The following is a 19,803-nucleotide window of genomic DNA, read 5'->3' as shown; positions in this document are numbered from 1 at the left end:
TCAAGAATATAAACATACTGATGTTTTCTAAATCTTTCCAAGAAGAAAAAGAATATTGTGACTTAAAAAAAATGTACTTTATATTTGTTGGTGAGAGCATTTTACTTTTCGAACCATATACCACTCGATATGATCTCGTGATCGCGAATCTTCGTAGCTAATATGGGCGGAGTCAGTATGGGGGCAGGTGGGGTCTAGTGGGGAAGGGGGTAGTGATGTAATTGCAAGTTATAGTACTGTGAAAGTCTACCCATACCCAAGCGTAGTTACACAGAATATCACACCCTATCATGAAGTGCTTCTACATTTAATTTGCACGATAAAATTGTACCCCTTGCAACCGTTTTTTTTGTTCAGTTATCATAAATCACCAAATTATACCATCTTCTCGCCACTCATCCCCGTAAATGTCGACCGCTACCCATACCAATTTTCCTTTCACCACTATGTGACCTGGCTCGTTAATCAGGAGTCCTCAAACAGAGTACAGATTCAGACTAAACTTTTGATTCTTTGGATTCCATCATAGTAATTGTATTTTCATTAAAACTGCTCTCCGTGCAGTAGGGCGCCCGAGGACAACGGGTTTTTTTTTATGTTTATGAAGACTCTCCCCCTTACATAAAGTAAAGGTGATTTAATATAAAAATTTCAGCTGAAACAATCTCCAGGCTGAGGCCCTTCCCCTCGCGCAGTCACTGAACAAATGTTTAATAACGCTTTTCAAATGAATTATTAACTTTCGAAATCTCTTTTATGAAAACCAGTTTCTTCGCTATGAAACTAAAATCCAAATCCGTGTGCACGCAGAGTCAAGAGTTTGAAAAATGCGAACTTTGGTACTTAAAGTGTGTGTGTATGTGTGTGTGTGTTTTGGATTATTAACATAGCTTTAACAATTGTTCCGTCATATCGCTACGATGTCTGCAGTATGGCAGTTTATAGTGATGTCTAGTACTGGGGCATCATGTTCCAAATATTCACGTTATCCTGACACCAGGCCGACCAGTCCTACACTAATATCTTAATGCTGATCGCCCAGCGAGGCAACTGTTAGTACCATTGTTATACGTCTTTGGTATGAATCGACCGGGGTTCGAACCCATGACCTCCTGCATCTGAGGTGGACGCTCTAACCCAGGGGTCTCAAACACTCGGACCGCGGGCCGTATGCGGCCCGCCAAGCCGTATCCTGTGGCCCGCAAAATGATTGGCGTCACAAGGTATCATGAGAGATAACAATGGCCCTTCGGCCATCAAAAATCCCCTCATGTGGCCCTCAGGGTGGTTTTAGTTCGAGACCCCTGCTCAAACCACTAGGCCACCGGAGAGGTCTCAAGATTGTGTAAATGTTGGATACTGAATCAGTTATGAACAAGATTTTTGGTCATGAAGAGAGATCATCCGTCTCTAACGTTATAGTACTGACAAGGCAGGAAGGTGTATATATATATATATATATATATATATATATATATATATATATATATATGTATATATATGTATATGGGGGGGGGGCAGAAATAAATTCAGTTTCAAACTGTAACCAATGTCTGTCCAGTCCCTACCTGTGTGTACGTGCATTAGAAGCTTTTATAGGATCATGAGAAATATATAGAGTGATTTTCATTTTTATCTGTATGAATAAGAGTGTGTGTGTGAGATGCACAATAAATCAGTATGTGCATAAACTGATGACAAAGGACAAATTACATTCATTTTGTTTTTATTCATAAATATGTCATGAACATGCATTATACATTTACATTTATGAAAAGAAAAATGAATGATTGTACTAATTTATCATTTGTGAGACAATTTCATTTTAATATTTAATCATTTTCACAGGTAAACATACAACTGTTTCATATCATTCCTGGTTCCAATTCACGAAAGCATTATGCACTGTATGATAATTTTCACAAATCTCATCAGAAATCTAAAATTTGTGTGTGTAAATATGAAAATGTAATACCTGTCTGACAAATTCTAACCTTTCAGTGGCAGAGAAATGCCTAAACATTTTTTTCTTCTAAATCTTTCTGATTCACTTTTATTGCACTTACAAACTTATCCTTTTTGAAGCAGAAAAACTCAGAACATTCAGTCTTATTTGTTAGATTTTTCTGACTCACTTTGAAAATACCATCAGCACAATACTTAAAATTGTTATCCAATATTTTATTTTTTTTAAAACGGTGTCATGTATCCATTAAAAACCTATATGATCAATCCACAACAACTACGCATGTACCAGTGTGAAAAATCTGCAGATGAAATTGGTCTTCTATATACTTAAATCTTTTACACTAATTATTTTGTAGCACAACAACATTCATTCGGTAAGCATATATCACATTTATCAACTGGGAAACAATTCATACTTCAAGAAGGATTAGTTAAATGATGAAAGTTCCTTTTTTAAGCTTAAAAAACCCACATTAGCATACACAATGGTAGCAATTGTGGAGAAAAAAAATGAAAACCACGGAAAGGAAGAAATGCAAAAATTGAAGCAAATCATACAAACAAATGTCAATAAACAACAAAATATCAACAAAAATAGAAAAAATAAACAGATTTTTTAAAAATGAGAAAAGATAAGAGACTACCTTTTTGTAGAGTCTGCCTTTAATTAACTTAAAAAAACTCATAACACTGACCTTAATCTATAAAACTTGAAATCTGTCCTTAACCTACGGACTGGACAGTCAGACAGATGGATGGCACACATTAAAGTGACTCATATATCACATTTCTGCAACATGAAACTGACAAGAACTTAATGAAACAAAACAAAGCTTTCAAATCTCACTAATATCAAAAAATGACTGACTGAAAAAGAGAAAAAGAATGAAGACAGAACAAAGAGACAAATGATAGAAAGGAGGAATGAACAAAGATGCACAAATGAACGAACGAGAATAAAATGTCAACCAAACTATTAATGATTAATCTGTCAACTGAATCCTTTCAGGAACAGTACAAATGTCTGTTTTCTTTATCCCGTCCAGTGTGTAATTAACAGATATATGGTTTTCTCATCCGATGGATCATTTGTTAAATTTCTTGAACAAAATTATCTGAGGGCTCTAAACACGTCTGAAGATCAAACTTGTAATCAAACTTAGCAAGCCAAATTTATAAGCATTTGAAACTTCATACGATTATCTTGATATAATTATAAAATAGTTAAATCTCATGTTTAAAGATTATTTTCATTCAAGCTTCAATGAATTTTATGCTGGGCATCATATTATTCATAGTTACTTATAAGTCGAGACCAACTGCAAACAACACACTACCCAAAACAGCCATTCCATACTATGCCAGCAAATCTGGATCTCCTTTGGGTTTTTTTTTGTTCTACAGATTACTCCTAACAAAGTGCATAGACCCAGATCTGCTGGCACATTATGTCATGACAGATCTCAGTGTGTGCAGTTTGCAGTTGGACCAAAGTTTTAAACAACTATACACCCCATATATAAGGGTTAATTTATTCAATGATGATGATGAAGATGATCTGCTTATTGATCAAAATAAATTAGGCTCTACACAGAGATCAACTCAGAACTTTAGTACATTTAAATGTAAGATAACAAATAATTCTGGATTTCTTGTGATTGCAATTTTTAAAAATACTTACAATCGGTCGAGTTTGCCATCCACATGCAAATCAAGTTGATGTTGGTGGTTTCATGCAAAAACCTTGGTATTGTCTAGTCCTTAAGCTATAATTTGGACATTAAATTGTCTTTTAATCAAGGGCCGATTCCAATACAATTTTTAAAAAATGAATTGATAACCTGAGAAATGGTGAGTGACTTGCTTTCATAAATAAACCTGAACCTCTCTGGCATCCCACACCAACCCCATAATGGAGCCCTCTTCAAAAATGATGACCATAACACATATACATGTTTCATGGTGATAAATTAAAAAAATAGTCCAACTAGTTGTGTTCACAAAATTTCGTCATACAGTACATCAAGCTTCAAGTCAAAAAGTACAAAAAACTCTTTAAATAAATCACTGGAGTACAACAATTTATGATTTATATCATACGTAGTTGCTTATGAGACCAACTGCAAAACTGCATAGACCTTGATCTCCTGTCACATACAGCACCAACAGATCTGGGTCTGTGCAGTCTTAGAATTATTCAGTAGAACAAAGACCACAGACCCTGATCTGCAGGCACATTGTGCTACTGCAGATCATATCTTTGTTCTTTGCAGTTTGACTTGACTTATACGGTACATACGGTAAAGACTACAGATGATGATCATAATATTACTTAGTTTAATGGCGATCCATCAAAAACTGCACAAGCTGCACTAACAAGATTATATGATACACAACAATGAGCTACAAGACAAAAAGGACAATAAGTACTACAAATTGTGGCAAAAGTGACCTTTTCAATATGCACTTTTTCAGATGATTATCAGAATATGTACCAAGTTTCATGTCAGTCAATCTAACTCTGCAGGACTAATTGTGCTAACAAGATAGCACACTGGATGGGAGAGTGGGTGGACACATGGATTATTATATGAGGTATAAAAATGTGATAAGTTTATCACTCACTGTGAGAATATATCAAGTTTTCAACATAATCCAGTTACGTATTCCAAACTATGATAATCAGTGGTTCCTCTTATGTTAATCTCCAACACACTCAGTACACGGTCACACTTTTATGATATGAAAACAATGAAATCTGTACATTGTCATGCAATACACTTTGTATATTATATTAAAACAATAATGGACATGTTTAATTTTTAAAGAAATTGGCTGATTCATTTTGGTCTGGACAGGATCTGAACCTGTCACCCACAGGTTACAAGCCTAAGCTAATAATTGAGTCACCGTGTAGTGGAAGGAAATATTGTTGCAGTAAATTGCTGGCTAAGATACATCCACATGCAAAGTTTCATCAGTGTAGGGTTGAAATGATCTCTGAATAGTCAGTCTTGATGAAATTTTCTGTCATTGTTTTGAATTTATGCAAGACTAAAATGTGCAAAAATATGAGAATTAATATGGCTGCAAAAATATACTGCTTTACATTATGCATTAATCCATGTTAAATATGGGTGTCACAAAGCAGTTAAGACCCCCCTCCCCAATGTAAACTCTTGCTATACTATTCATCTAAATACTTCAAAATGTACACTACACTCACTTATGAAAATAAATTATATTTTTTAACGAAATGCATATCAATTACAACATGCCTAAAAAGAGTTCCTCGAAGAGACTGATGGTCTACTTTTTATATGTCTAGTTTTTAAACCATCTCTGGCATTTTTATGCAATAACAAGATTTTCAATCTGCTGTGGTCCACATACTGGATGTCAGCTAGGCACCATTTTCATTTATGGCAAAGTGGACATTAGAAATCTTCTGATGAAAACCCCATGTCATAATGATTGTCCATCATGGCAAGTTGTGACCAAATTCTTTTTAAAGTCAGTTATCATAGCAGCCATATTGGATGCAAGATTGGCACCATTTTCATTAGGATCAACCACGTATCATAAGAAATCTACAGGTGAAAACCCGATTTTAGCCATGTATCTGGAGAGGAGTTCAGACAACAATATTTTTAAACTACCACCTTCCATTCAGGAGAAACAATAACAACATTTTCAAGCTGTGGTGGCCATAATGCCTGTCAGCTCGACACCACTTTCATTTAGGACCAACTGGACAAAAAAGAAGTCTTGTGAAGCCCCATGTTAGTGTAACTTTCTGTACAAGTAGAATTGTGATTACAAAATTTTCATACTGGATTTCAGATTTGCATCATATTTTTTATTTAGGACCAGCTATACATCATCAGAAGTCTTTTAGTAAAATCCTCATGTTGATATGACCATTAATTTAGGAAGAATTACATATTTATATATATAATTTTCTGACAACATTATTCCATACAAAGAAATCAAAACCATCTGAAAAAAGTACATGCAGAAATAATATCCTGGATCCAAACTGCCTTCCATGATCAAGGTAAAATTCCATTCCAGCTGAAGCATCTGGTATTCTGTGTTGCTTCTTTGAAAATGTTCCAGTTATCTTCTTTGTTCATTTGAATGCAAATTCCATTCATCATCTGTAAAGATGTCATCTTCAGAGTGGACATTTTCTTGCATACAAGTTTCATCTGCTTCACCCGCACTGCTATTATTTGCTCAGGTATAATATTTACTCTCTGTTCACTCTGTGTTAATATTCTCCTCCTCTTTCTAATTATTATACAGCACACTGTCACAAGCCAAAGAAGGGGGTAGAATATATGGTGTCACTGTGTGTCACACATTTAAAAGTATGTCATGTCACACTTATGTACATCACCAATGCTGAGACACACAGTCACATTCAAGGAGACACTACAAACACAATACAACAGTTCCAAAAATTATAAATTCACATTTACCGTAAACATGGCCCTGTTGCTTACTGTTATAAAAAAGTATTTCCAACTCAAATTGACTTTTTAACTGACTTTAAAAGTTAGAAAAGTCAAATCTAGATCTCTTGTGAGGTAGTCGAATAAAGTGATATACAGTTAAACCTATCCTAACAACAAAGGTAATTTGATTTTTTAAAGTCCAAAGTTTGTTGGACTATACAACCTTGTGTTGTATGTTAGAATACTGACATACTGGCTATCAGAACTTTATCCTGACAGAAAAAAGAACACTGCACATGATACACAATATACCAATGTCTTTCTTAAGGGTCATTGTTATCATTGCCTTTTAATCCTTAAAAAAACATTTGGCATTAATGCTTCATCAGGGGGCAACCTACCTGTAAAGTTTGGTGAAGGTACGTGCATAAAAGTAAATTATGCAAAAACTTGTATCAGTTTTGTCACAGGTCAGTGACCATAACCTTTGGTTAATAGACATGAAATTAACAGACCTCTTGGTCTGCTGATGGACTAGACTTAAAAGACAGCACAGATGGTACCATCTTTGCTAGCCAACAACCTCTGGCAAAGGTAGATGACTTCAGGGTGGATGACTTCAGAAGTATCTACCAATTCACTATCTGGTTGCATGCAACTGAAAGAATCTGATCCAACCAGATTGCTTATTTACCTAGGAAGATAGTTGGAAATAATTGCAGCAGCTCACATAGCCAACTTTCTCCACTTTAAATACTTGACACCCAAGATGTTCTGTAGAATCTGGGCATGTGGGCATCATGGAAGTTGCCATGTTCAATACCTAACTAATGTAACAAGTTTTCCCATTGGTCAATTCATATGCTTGCTTTGGGCAGTAACTCTTGCTTCTGCAAGAGGGGACATCATTATCCAACACTTTTTGGCAAGTTATATATGTGGAACAAAGTGGACTGACGATGATTGGACAGCGAAGATGCAGGTGTACAAGATCTGCTTCTGGTATGCTTAGTAGTTAAGGTAACAACCCTCTGACCCAGAGACTAACGGGCTTCTTTAAGTCCACAAAGAGGGGCCCCGAGTGGCTGAGTGGTCTAAAGCGCTTTCTGTTACGGATCACTGCCATCTCATCTCTGTCTGTGTGGGTTCAAGTCTCAGATTTGGCTAATGTGGGTATGTGAGAAAGCTTGCCAGTAGCTTCTCGTGAGTTGGTGGTTCTTTCTGCACCATTAATACTGGCCACCATGTATAGCCTATTGTGTGCTGAAAATGGCGTTAAACCCTACAAGAAGAAGAAGTCCACAAAGTTTGATTAGTTAGGTTGAGCAAATCTCAAATTACTGCATGGAAACCATTTTTCTATGGCTGTTCTGATAATGTGAATCTTCAACTGCTTTTATCACTTTTTTCATGTACTTGTTATATCATGACTATCAAAATAATTTTTGAACTCAAATATGTTGAGACTAATGTGAGTACATGAATTTTTGTATGATTTTTGTTTGACTGATGACACAAAAAAAAAGAGATTTAGTATTTTACTAAGAATTTTTATGTAGAGTCAAAAGACATGTGCAATAGCCATGTTTTCAGCATTGTGTCATACTTACCAAACTGTGACTGGATTGGGTTTTGTCTTAGACCCTCTCCCTGCATTCAGAATACATTCATAACATAAAGATTGCAAAAATCACCAGTGCCTGTAAAAGTCTTAAAATTATTTTCATAACTTGGAATGAAATATTTACATCCTTGGTATTAATTTGTTAGTGCATATTTAGCAAACTAGAACTGGATAGAAATCAAGTTATAAAAGATTGCATAATTATTAATCTTCTTTCTTTTAAAACACTTACACTTGTTTTGCATAAAGATTTCTCAATGTTTCTTTAACTTTTTCATAATTATGTTTCACTAACATTATTATCTCTAATCATCTATTTACTACCAACATTAGAAACTAGTAAATTTATGTTCTATTCTGTATTCCAAACAATATAGATTTATCAACACTGACTCCTAAATCTTGACATTGGGATAGGATTTCCATGGCTACGTCCTTTGACCTCTGCCCTTCGGTGACTTCAAACAGCAGAAACTGAAGGAAAAAAAAGAAGCATGTGACTCACGTTCAAATATAAAAAACACTGTCTTGTAGGATAATCCAAATTGTTTAAGAAATTATATACACTGTAATATGTTCTAACAACCACCCTGATTTCAAGACCACCCTGCTGAAACAATTGCAAATTCAAAGACCAAAGTAAAAAATTATTTGGAAAACCTCATTAGTAAGACTACCCTTGTAATAAGGACATTTTTATTTAGTCATGTGAATGGTCTTATGAATGAGGCTTTATAAGTATACAGCTGTAGATATAAACTGAATCATTAGTAAAGACAGAGAAAAAATGAAATCTGGTAAAAAAACGAAAGATTTTTGACAATTATTCAAAGTATAACTGGAAAGAAAATATATCATACAATTTATTGTTGTTAATCTTAGAAAATCAGTGCATAACAGACTGTTGAAGAAACACGAACTTTCAAGTAAGGAATTATTCAATCTGTACTAATATGTTGCACATCAGCAATACTAAAAACAGTGATCAAAGTCAAGAACCATGTATACTCGCTCATAATACGAGTCAAACTGAAAAATGCACAGACCCTGATCTTCTGCTGCATACAGTGCTGGCAGATCTGGGTCTGGACAGTTGTCAGGAGTAATCAGTAGAACAAACAACATATACCCTGATCTGCAGGTGCATTATGTTATGGCATATCAGGATCTTTGTTGTTTGCAGTTAGACTTGACTAATAAGTGATTATATATGGTTGATTGTTTGATTTGTTCTTATTATCAGACGAGTTAGGTACTAAATTTCTTTTCAGCAGCTTATATGAAAGCAACAGCTTTGAGTACTAAACCACCAGTATTAAATTTGACTGTCTAGAGATCTACCAGTATATGGAACTAATGCAGATAACAATACAATAAGGGAGACATCTACTATGTATGTACTTAATACAATAAGGAACTTGACTGACTATTAATCAAATGAGGATTATTTCAATACTTTCCTCAACATATTTAACTTAAAATATAAAACAAAAAAAATTAATAAGCATGAAAAACTGAAAAAATTATCAAAGCTTATCTGTATTTTACATCGTTCCACAGTTCCGAAGAGAAAGGTATAGCTTTGACCGCCCTATGGAACAGCTTTCGGATCTGGAAAAACATCAAGGTATTTCTCTCTCTTACTGCCACTTAATAATTAACTTTACCATAAGCTAAAAAAGTATTTTGAGAGGGTTTTCTTCTGAAATCAGGCATACCTGAAATCTAAGGAAAAAACCCACTAACATATTGGACCCATTCTGCTTTATACACTAAAGCTACGAGGTATGATATATAAGGAGTATCATTATATCTCCTAAGTTGAAATGTAAACCATGAAATACTTTTTGGTTGGATACAATTTTCATAGTTTTGGTGGAACAGCTAAGCAAGAAATTTCAAGTCCTGTTTAATGAACAACTGCATACTTTCACCATTTTATTAAACTCCTTTATAAACAATAAATTATATCTAAAAAAATGTAACCTGCTTGCTTGAACATGCATGGAAAATGATGTCAGTTATAAACTCACGTCTTTTTCAACCAAACCAAAAAAGTGGTCACTAACCAATTTAAAGAATTCCTGTAATCGACCAGAAACTGAGATTTAAATTATGCCAACAATTCCATTTTTGTGGGCATGATTTTTAAAAGTTTTGCAAACAATAACATATTTATTAGCAATTCATGTATTTACCTCCGACAGAAACTTCATTATGGCACAGTCATTTTACAATGGATATTTAAATTTGTACTACGTCATTATGGCACAGTCATTTTACAATAGATATTTAAATTTGTACCACGTCAATATGATTGATTTTAAAGAATAATATCTTTATGTTCAACTTATAATTCCTTCCAGTTAAATATCTGATGCTACAGAAATCTAGTGTACATCGCAATCCTGATCCATACTACACAATTGTTAGATCATGAATCATACAGATAGTAATTGTTAATTCTATATTTGGAACAAATAAATTAAATTTATTCTCTAAGATAAAACTATGAAGATGCCATATAAAAACTGAGTGAAAAAATGAGTAACTCACCTCTTTGCTATCTTTCCGTTTTGTGGCTAATGATATAACTCTGAAAAGGGACAGATATTAAATCTCAGCTCCTAAGCCGAAGGGCCCTTGTTATGTGAATTTATTATACTGCATTAGAAAAATATAAACACACTTTAAATAGAACAAGATTTCTGTTTATAAAACACATATGCCCCTGCTACAAAATAAAAATGTCTATAAAAAAATGTCTAAGTACCAATAATTAATTTTTTTTTTATCAAAACGTTTTAAAATTACTACAATACATGAAAATCTAACCAAGTCATCTTCATATGCATAACAAATTTTATTTGTTTGCCTGAAGTGTCTTTTACCTATTTTATGTTAAGAAAGTTTAGGTATAAAAGAAAGTCAAGGTCATAACAAAATTAAATGTGAAAAAATTAAAACATCTACTTTAAGTGGTATGAAAATTTAATTTGGCGATTACAGTTCAAATAAGCATACCAAATTTGTCAACTTCAGTGGTTTTGCTCACCAGTGCAAAGGTTTTACCCCCCAAAAGCTCCAAAATGTGTAAATTATTGTTTAAATTCCTTTAATAGCCTGAAAATCTAAACAAAAGTCATCTATTTATGACAAATTTCATGGAACAAAATTTCATAGTTTCTGTGTTACAGCACTAACATGGATTTAAGACGATTGTATGGACATGTGGATGTACAGACAGCACCAAACAAATATGCTCCCCGTTGCTATTGTAGTGGGTGGGGCATAAACAGCTAGGATTTATAACCATTTCCTTAATTAAAGCATACTTCAATAATTAGAATTAAAGCATCTAAAGGATAGGCAACAAAAACTGTAATTATGTAAGTTTGCTATTCTTAATGTAAAAAAAATCTTATAAAGCTGCAAATTAAAAAAAAAAGTCTACCCAGCATGCATAATTGTAACTTTCTTATAATACCATATATATAAGCCAAGTAAAGTACAACAGCAGAGCAAACAAATACAGGCCCTGATCTGTTGGTGCATTAAGTGAAGGATGATCAGGGTCTATCTTGTTTGCACTTATACATAAGTATATACAGTATGCTTAATTGCCTTGAGAAGATAGGCCTCTGCAGATGCATGTAAATATGAAGTACAAGATATGAAGATGGTGAAATTGTAAGAGGAATCAGTTGCTTGACTATATTTGTCAAACTTGATAGTTGGACAACATATGGATGTGAAAAGTGAAGTTTACAGTTTCCAGATCTGTATGCAGGCTGTGTTGTCAAAGACAAGAGGGTTACACATGATGTGGGCTGAATGTGTGTTGTCTTCATCTAGTAGTTCCTTGCAAGCCCTGAAAAACAATTCAGAAAAAAAACTCAATAGTTTTAATGATTCTGCAAGGAAATTAAATTTTTTTTAGAGATGACAATCTACGATGAAAACTTATTGAAAACAAAATGAAGACTCATACCTTAAGACCAGCTGTATGTTAGTTGGCATCACTGTCAAGATTTTTTCCAAGGTGGCTGACCAACTGTCTGGTGGAAGGCAACTTAGACAAAAATTTATTACTTGGTTCACGTGGCTATAACTCTGCCAAAATTCGCCACTGTGGTGGGGCACAGGAAACCTGGTAGGTAGAGTCATAAGGCAGCGCTGGAATAAACTTGTAAACTTCTGAGAACCTGCAATGTTCCCACTTTTCATGTGTATACATCTGTACTGGTATTCAAGATAACTGAAACAGTAAAAACTATGCCGGTAAGTGAGTGCTTATAGAATACCTCAAGGAAAATGTGAAGTGTACATACAATTTTCCAAAAATGGTGACCTTATTTGACAAAGACATCATCTACATGGAACACAAACTCGTGTCATTAAGCAAAATGCATGCCAAGTTTCATGAAGATATCTCCAATGACTCTGGATATAAACCAGACAAGAGTGGTATGGATAGATGGATACAACTTGTAAAAGAACATGGAATTAACTCTTAGAATGCTGATCAGACTAAATTTTATACAAAACACAATGTCTAGTCATGACATGTTTATTCGATTGGATTTTTAATGTAGCTTTAAAAAAAAAATCAGTCATATCGCCATGATATCTGTAGTGTGGCAGTTTATAGCTAGGTCAAGAACTGGGACATCATGCCACAGACATGTAGCATGATGTCCCACCCAGTCACACTATTCTGACACCTGGCCAACCAGTTCTAACACTAACCTCTTAATGTAAAGCGCCAAGCTGAGAAATAAAAAAAAAAACATGTCAATTAAGAACAACCAATCATACCACATTTGTCTTTCTTCAATTCCAAACTTGATTGGCTTAGATGCTGTGTGATTATTCGTGATCATCTAAACCATTCATGTAATCCTTACATAAAACAAGTATTTTTTCAGAAATACTGCTGAGTGCAGATTTATGGCAAATGTGAACCCAATGCAAAAAATAGAACAAATAAAAATTCCAGTGAGTTTATCATTTTCTTTTCTTTCCAGTATGGTTGAATTTACACAATACAATTCAATGTTCTTTAAAAATTATAAGAATCTGTCCATAAAAATTTGCCGCCAACAAGATTTGTGGCAGACCAGCTTCTTTTAACATTACTGATCCTTTTTGGCCAGTCAGTCTTTCCATTATTTTGCATGTAATTTAAATTTTAATGTTTAAGTCTTTTCTTCTCTTTATCTCTTTAAAAAAAATGGATCAGACATTTCATTAAAATATTATCTTGAATAAAATATTCAAGCACAACCGTTTTTTTAATGGATCTTTTGCACTGAAATGATTATATACTGAAGCTGTCAAACAATATTATTTTAAGTAACCACTCCAATCATTTCCTTGTAGGATTTAATTTTAAATTTGTCTCTAGGTTAGGCTCACTTTCTCAAGCCAATAGACCTAAATATAGAAAAGAATCTATTATTAGCAACACAAACTATTATCAGTAACTCTGAGATACAATATCATGAATTTGATAGGGATAAATCCCTCCAACTTATAACAGAAGTCTATATGGTCACCATTAAATAAAATGTGTTCACACTGACCAGCTTTCAGTATGGTGGTGTACTACTCAGCCTGCCCAAATCAGCTTTTATGACTTAAGAGGCAATAGTTATACAAGATATTGACTTAGACAATACTGGAGGATTGGAATCATTTGTACAAAGTTGAAAGCTCTCTTTTATTTTATTCCCGGATGCTCTCTGCTGATTTAGGTTGAAACTGGTCAAGTGAATAATAAGAACAAGTTTAAATTAGCAAATCCTGATGGATGCAGGGCCATATCACAATTCAGATGATCTATAAATTCAAGAGGTCTGGCGTTGTGTATGACCAGGCAGACAGCTAAACAGACCTGAATTTGATAGGCTGTACCAGAATTAAAGGGGGGGGGTGAGGGTTAGAAGGATGGAAGGATCCTAATTTATTTAAATATGGATGAATGTGATAAATCAGACAGCTAGTTCTGTTATGCTAGATCTGCAGAAATAAACAAATGTCAAATCTTGGGACACTCAATAACAAAAGTATGAGAAAAGATAATGAAAGAAATTTTAAGCGGCATAAAAAATTAACTTCCCCACATATTAATTATATTTCAGAAATAATGTAAACTTGTCTGACTATAGTTACTGAGGTTTGCCACAGATTACCTGAGCCAGATCTTGGTGACATGGTCCACGTCAGTAAAAGAGGTCAAAGCTGTCTCGTACATCTCCAAAGCCTGAGCAGTATCTCCCTGGAGCTCTAGTAGAAGACTGTAACGAGAAACTGGTTACTCTTGTTTCTCACATAATGACTATAGTCTTCTTTATGTGCAGAAAGTCGAGTATTTTGTGCCATCATCAATTTTAATTCATGAAGGATATTTTTTTACACAATGTCTAAAGATCACTTCAGGGATAGTAAACAAAGAAAACCATGTATGTGCTGACAAAGAAAAGCAATATAACTACTCTTTTTTTAAAGTATGAATGCATAAATGTACGTATATAGGGTTTAAGTATGAATGCATAAATGTACGTATATAGGGTTTAAGTATGAATGCATAAATGTACGTATATAGGGTTTAAGTATGAATGCATAAATGAATGTATATAGGATTTAAGTATGAATGCATAAATGTATGTATATAGGGTTTAAGTACGAATGCATAAATGAATGTATATAGGGTTTAAGTATGAATGCATAAATGTACGTATATAGGGTTTAAGTATGAATGCATAAATGTATGTATATAGGGTTTAAGTATGAATGCATAAATGTACGTATATAGGGTTTAAGTATGAATGCATAAATGTACGTATATAGGATTTAAGTATGAGTGCATAAATGTACGTATATAGGGTTTAAGTATGAATGCATAAATGTATGTATATAGGGTTAAAGTATGAATGCATAAATGTATGTATATAGGGTTTAAGTATGAATGCATAAATGAATGTATATAGGGTTTAAGTATAAATGCATAAATGTATGTATATAGGGTTTAAGTATGAATGGGTTTAAGTATAAATGCATAAATGAATGTATATAGGGTTTAAGTATGAATGCATAAATGAATGTATATAGGGTTTAAGTATGAATGCATAAATGTATGTATATAGGGTTTAAGTATGAATGCATAAATGTACGTATATAGGGTTTAAGTATGAATGCATAAATGTATGTATATAGGGTTTAAGTATGAATGGGTTTAAGTATAAATGCATAAATGAATGTATATAGGGTTTAAGTATGAATGCATAAATGTATGTATATAGGGTTTAAGTATGAATGGGTTTAAGTATAAATGCATAAATGAATGTATATAGGGTTTAAGTATGAATGCATAAATGTATGTATATAGGGTTTAAGTATGAATGCATAAATGAATGTATATAGGGTTTAAGTACGAATGCATAAATGTATGTATATAGGGTTTAAGTATGAATGCATAAATGAATGTATATAGGGTTTAAATATGAATGCATAAATGAATATATATAGGGTTTAAGTATGAATGCATAAATGAATGTATATAGGGTTTAAGTATGAATGCATAAATGTACGTATATAGGGTTTAAGTATGAATGCATAAATAAATGTATATAGGGTTTAAGTATGAATGCATAAATGTACGTATATAGGGTTTAAGTATGAATGCATAAATGTATGTATATAGGGTTTAAGTATGAATGCATAAATGTACGTATATAGGGTTTAAATATGAATGCATAAATGTATGTATATAGGGTTTAAGTATGTATGCATAAATGAAAAAGGTTTCCAAATAAATGTAAACATGAAGCTGTGGAAAAAGATAAACACCTGGCTTAAATAACTCAACACTTGACCATTCCATTATTACATATATTTTGATTTTCACAAGACTATTTACCAAGTTCTAAAAAAATATGATCAGAAACAGAGTTACTAAAGTGTTAACAAACTCTGATGCAAAATCCCTTTAATATGCATGAGTTTTTCTCACAATGTACTCATCCCAGATTCTGGTCTGGTGAGCTAAAAATATAAAATCCTCAAAATATATGGTCAACACTATTTTGTTTTATATACCACATTCCCTCAAACAAATTTTTCTCTGGCAGAACATTATCTTAAAGTTTCTTAATTCACATAAAACAATGTATATCTTACACAGTGAAGATGATATACTTGTACCACTGTCAGTAGACACTGACTAGTATTCACTTTAGTAGAGATTAACCCTGTAGGAGGTAATCATGAGTCAGCTATGACTGTCCTAGCAGACCATTACCATCTACATGATTCATTCTATACAAGGGATGCCAATCTCCACATATTTTGCAAAATATATAGATTCCCCTCCAAAAAATAGAAACAAACTATTCATTGCGACTAAAATTTGTGTGACTGTGCTGTACAATTATATTTCATGCTATAATGGCAGAAAAGCTACCATAAGCAAAGAATCCACAATATGTGGCATGTCACCTGTGAATGTCATTATGATAATAAAGCAGCCATGACAGAAAACCCTAGCGTACCAATAAGGAAAGAAACTTCACGCTTATAGCAATGTTATACCAAAGGTTACGTTCAATAAAGAAACTGAAAATATATGACTTTAACACAGAATCTTAATCTTGATGTTTGTCAATGATGTTGTCATATCACACTTAACAGAGAATCTCAATGCTTGTCAATACTGTTCTCATCTCACACTTAACAGAGAATCTCAATGCTTGCCAATACTGTTCTCATCTCACACTTAACAGAGAATCTCAATGCTTGTCAATACTGTTCTCATCTCACACTTAACAGAGAAACTCTATGCTTGTCAATACTGTTCTCATCTCACACTTAACAGAGAATCTCTATGCTTGTCAATACTGTTCTCATCTCACACTGAACAGAAAATCTCTATGCTTGTCAATACTGTTCTCATCTCACACTCAACAGAGAATCTCAATGCTTGCCAATACTGTTCTCATCTCACACTTAACAGAGAATCTCAATGCTTGTCAATACTGTTCTCATCTCACATTCAACAGAGAATCTCAATGCTTGCCAATACTGTTCTCATCTCACACTTAACAGAGAATCTCAATGCTTGTCAATACTGTTCTCATCTCACACTCAACAGAGAATCTCAATGCTTGTCAATACTGTTCTCATCTCACACTCAACAGAGAATCTCAATGCTTGTCAATACTGTTCTCATCTCACACACAACAGAGAATCTCAATGCTTGTCAATACTGTTCTTATCTCACACTCAACAGAGAATCTCAATGCTTGTCAATGCTGTTGTCATATCACATTTAACAGAGAATCTCAATGCCTGTCAATACTGTTCTCATCTCACACTTAACAGAGAATCTCAATGCTTGTCAATGCTGATAGACAATAAACAGTACCAGAAATTGATCCAAAGGTAAAGCTTCTCCTCTTTAATAGTTCCAACTGATACCTCAGGTTTGTATGGAACAGGTTTGTAATTTATTGGAAGCTGTTGTTCTAAAATATCACTGCAAAAAATAAAAATTAGAATAATAGCTGGTACACACATGAAAATGTGACAATAAACCAGAACAGAATCCTAAATATGGCAGAAATTATTTTGGTCCTGTTAGAATTGCTAATAGCCATAAAAATGCTCTATCCTTTAATATGCATCTTATGGGGATATACCATAAATGATATATCCTGGAATTCAACAAGAGCACAGACCTTTACAATGAGATACAACATAATAGAGAAGTTATTAACATTACACCTTCAAAGCACATCCATTATATTCGATATTGTCACCGAATAATATTTTATTATATCAGCATGCTACTTTTCACTTGTTCAAGGCTTGAATATAAATAGAATCAAAGTTTAGGCATTTCAAAGTTATTAAAATATGTATAAAGACATAATGTACTACATGTCTTCTTATTTTGTATAATTTATTAATTTACCTAAAATGTTATACATGCTTTAATTCACTATTACTACTGAAATGTTAAACCTCTCACACTGTCGAGCTACTATGTATCCCAATGCATGCTGTGTCTCTGTGTAACTGTTCTAATAGTGATTGCATACATGCAAATGTTCTGATACAAAACTGTTCACATTCAAATTATTACTTTATGCTGTACTCAAGCTGGCAAGGAAATATATGTATTGTTTTACTGATATAAACTCCGATGACATCAGTACATACCAGTACGATGACATCAATACATACCAGTACGCATTATTGGGATCCCCCTCCTCATTCATATCAATGTCAAAGAAACTGAGAGCACACTTTTCCAACTCCACCAGGGCCTTGCCATTCTCACCCTGGAAACAAAATGTCAAATTTCTTTATTGATCAAAAGCTATAAAACAAAGCTCTGATACAAACAGGTAATGAAATAACACTTCAAGATCTTTTCTGGATTAACCTTAACATGTCTGGGAGAGACAAATAACACAAAACAATGGTTCTGTGAAACACACTATCTCACTCATAAACTGTTATGATGATGTAGATATCTGCTGAGCAGGCAAAACAAGAAACACCAGTATAAAGTGCTTTAGTCATATATCAAAATTATACCCCAGTTACAGTTCAATACAGTCAGTGATGTATAATTTGATTGGTACAGTTCAATACAGTCACTGATGTAGCATTTGATTAGTACAGTTCAATACAGTCACTGATGTAGCATTTGATTAGTACAGTTCAATACAGTCACTGAAGTAGCATTTGATTAGTACAGTTCAATACAGTCACTGATGTAGCATTTGATTAGTACAGTTCAATACAGTCACTGATGTAGCATTTGATTTTTACAGTTCAATACAGTCACTGATGTATTATTTGATTTGTACAGTTCAATAGTCACTGACATAGAATTTGACTGACCAGTAAAATGTTCTTTAGTTATATATCAAAATTATACCATAGATACAGTTCAATACAGTCAATGATGGAGAATTTTATTGGTATAGTTCAATACAATCACTGATGCAGAATGTGACTGAACAGCATAAAATGCTTTCGTCATATAGCAAAAAGGTATCATAATTACAGTTCAGTAGTCATTGATGCAGAATTTGATTGTTACAGTTCAATAGTCATTGATGCAGAATTTAATTGTTACAGTTCAATTGTCATTGATGCAGAATTTGATTGTTACAGTTCAATAGTCATTGATGCAGAATTTGATTGTTACAGTTCAATAGTCATTGATGCAGAATTTAATTGTTACAGTTCAATAGTCATTGATGCAGAATTTGATTGTTACAGTTCAATAGTCATTGATGCAGAATTTGATTGTTACAGTTCAATTGTCATTGATGCAGAATTTGATTGTTACAGTTCAATAGTCATTGATGCAGAATTTGATTGGGCATTTTATGGCACAACAAAAGTTGGTTCTTAAATGCTAAGGCAACTGGATCAAAGTGCCTTGCTCATGGACACACCATGGTTGCCAAACTGGACTGATCCAATGACAGGATTCAAACCTGCACCCTTATAGCTGCAAGTCCAGCATGCTAACCACTCAGCCACTGCAGCTGCTTTATCCATTAGTTGCCTTCTACGGCATGCAGGAGAGAACTTCAGACTTATTCAACTTCCCTAAGCTTCCAATGGGTTGAACTCGCTTACAAGTCCTGTCCAACTGCACATTGCACAGACCCAGAACTGCTGGTGCACTGTGCTATGGCAGATCAGGATCTTTGCTGTTTGCAGTTTCAC

At 33.7% G+C, this 19,803-nt stretch overlaps 1 protein-coding gene across 1 annotated transcript in view; it reads right to left on the bottom strand.

The window, feature by feature from the left end:
• Positions 1-1,709: 1,709 nt before the first annotated feature.
• The window catches only part of LOC149799101 (zinc finger C3H1 domain-containing protein-like), a 152,260-nt gene continuing 134,166 nt past the window's right edge, over positions 1,710-19,803 (bottom strand). The window contains exons 29-36 of the mRNA XM_089958096.1: positions 18,298-18,395; positions 17,477-17,587; positions 14,247-14,351; positions 12,044-12,310; positions 11,822-11,923; positions 10,609-10,648; positions 9,601-9,663; positions 1,710-8,526 (exon numbers count right to left, since the gene is read on the bottom strand). Of these exons, the coding sequence (XP_089814222.1) occupies positions 8,398-8,526; positions 9,601-9,663; positions 10,609-10,648; positions 11,822-11,923; positions 12,044-12,310; positions 14,247-14,351; positions 17,477-17,587; positions 18,298-18,395 (915 nt within the window). The 3' untranslated portion in view covers positions 1,710-8,397. The remainder of the gene's footprint in view (positions 8,527-9,600; positions 9,664-10,608; positions 10,649-11,821; positions 11,924-12,043; positions 12,311-14,246; positions 14,352-17,476; positions 17,588-18,297; positions 18,396-19,803) is intronic.

This window comes from Sinohyriopsis cumingii, chromosome 5, assembly GCF_028554795.1.
Source record: "Sinohyriopsis cumingii isolate HCF-2022 chromosome 5, ASM2855479v2, whole genome shotgun sequence".
NCBI lineage: Eukaryota > Metazoa > Mollusca > Bivalvia > Unionida > Unionidae > Sinohyriopsis > Sinohyriopsis cumingii.
Note: the sequence above shows the minus strand (reverse complement) of the source record. Positions and strands in the feature narration are given on the sequence as shown.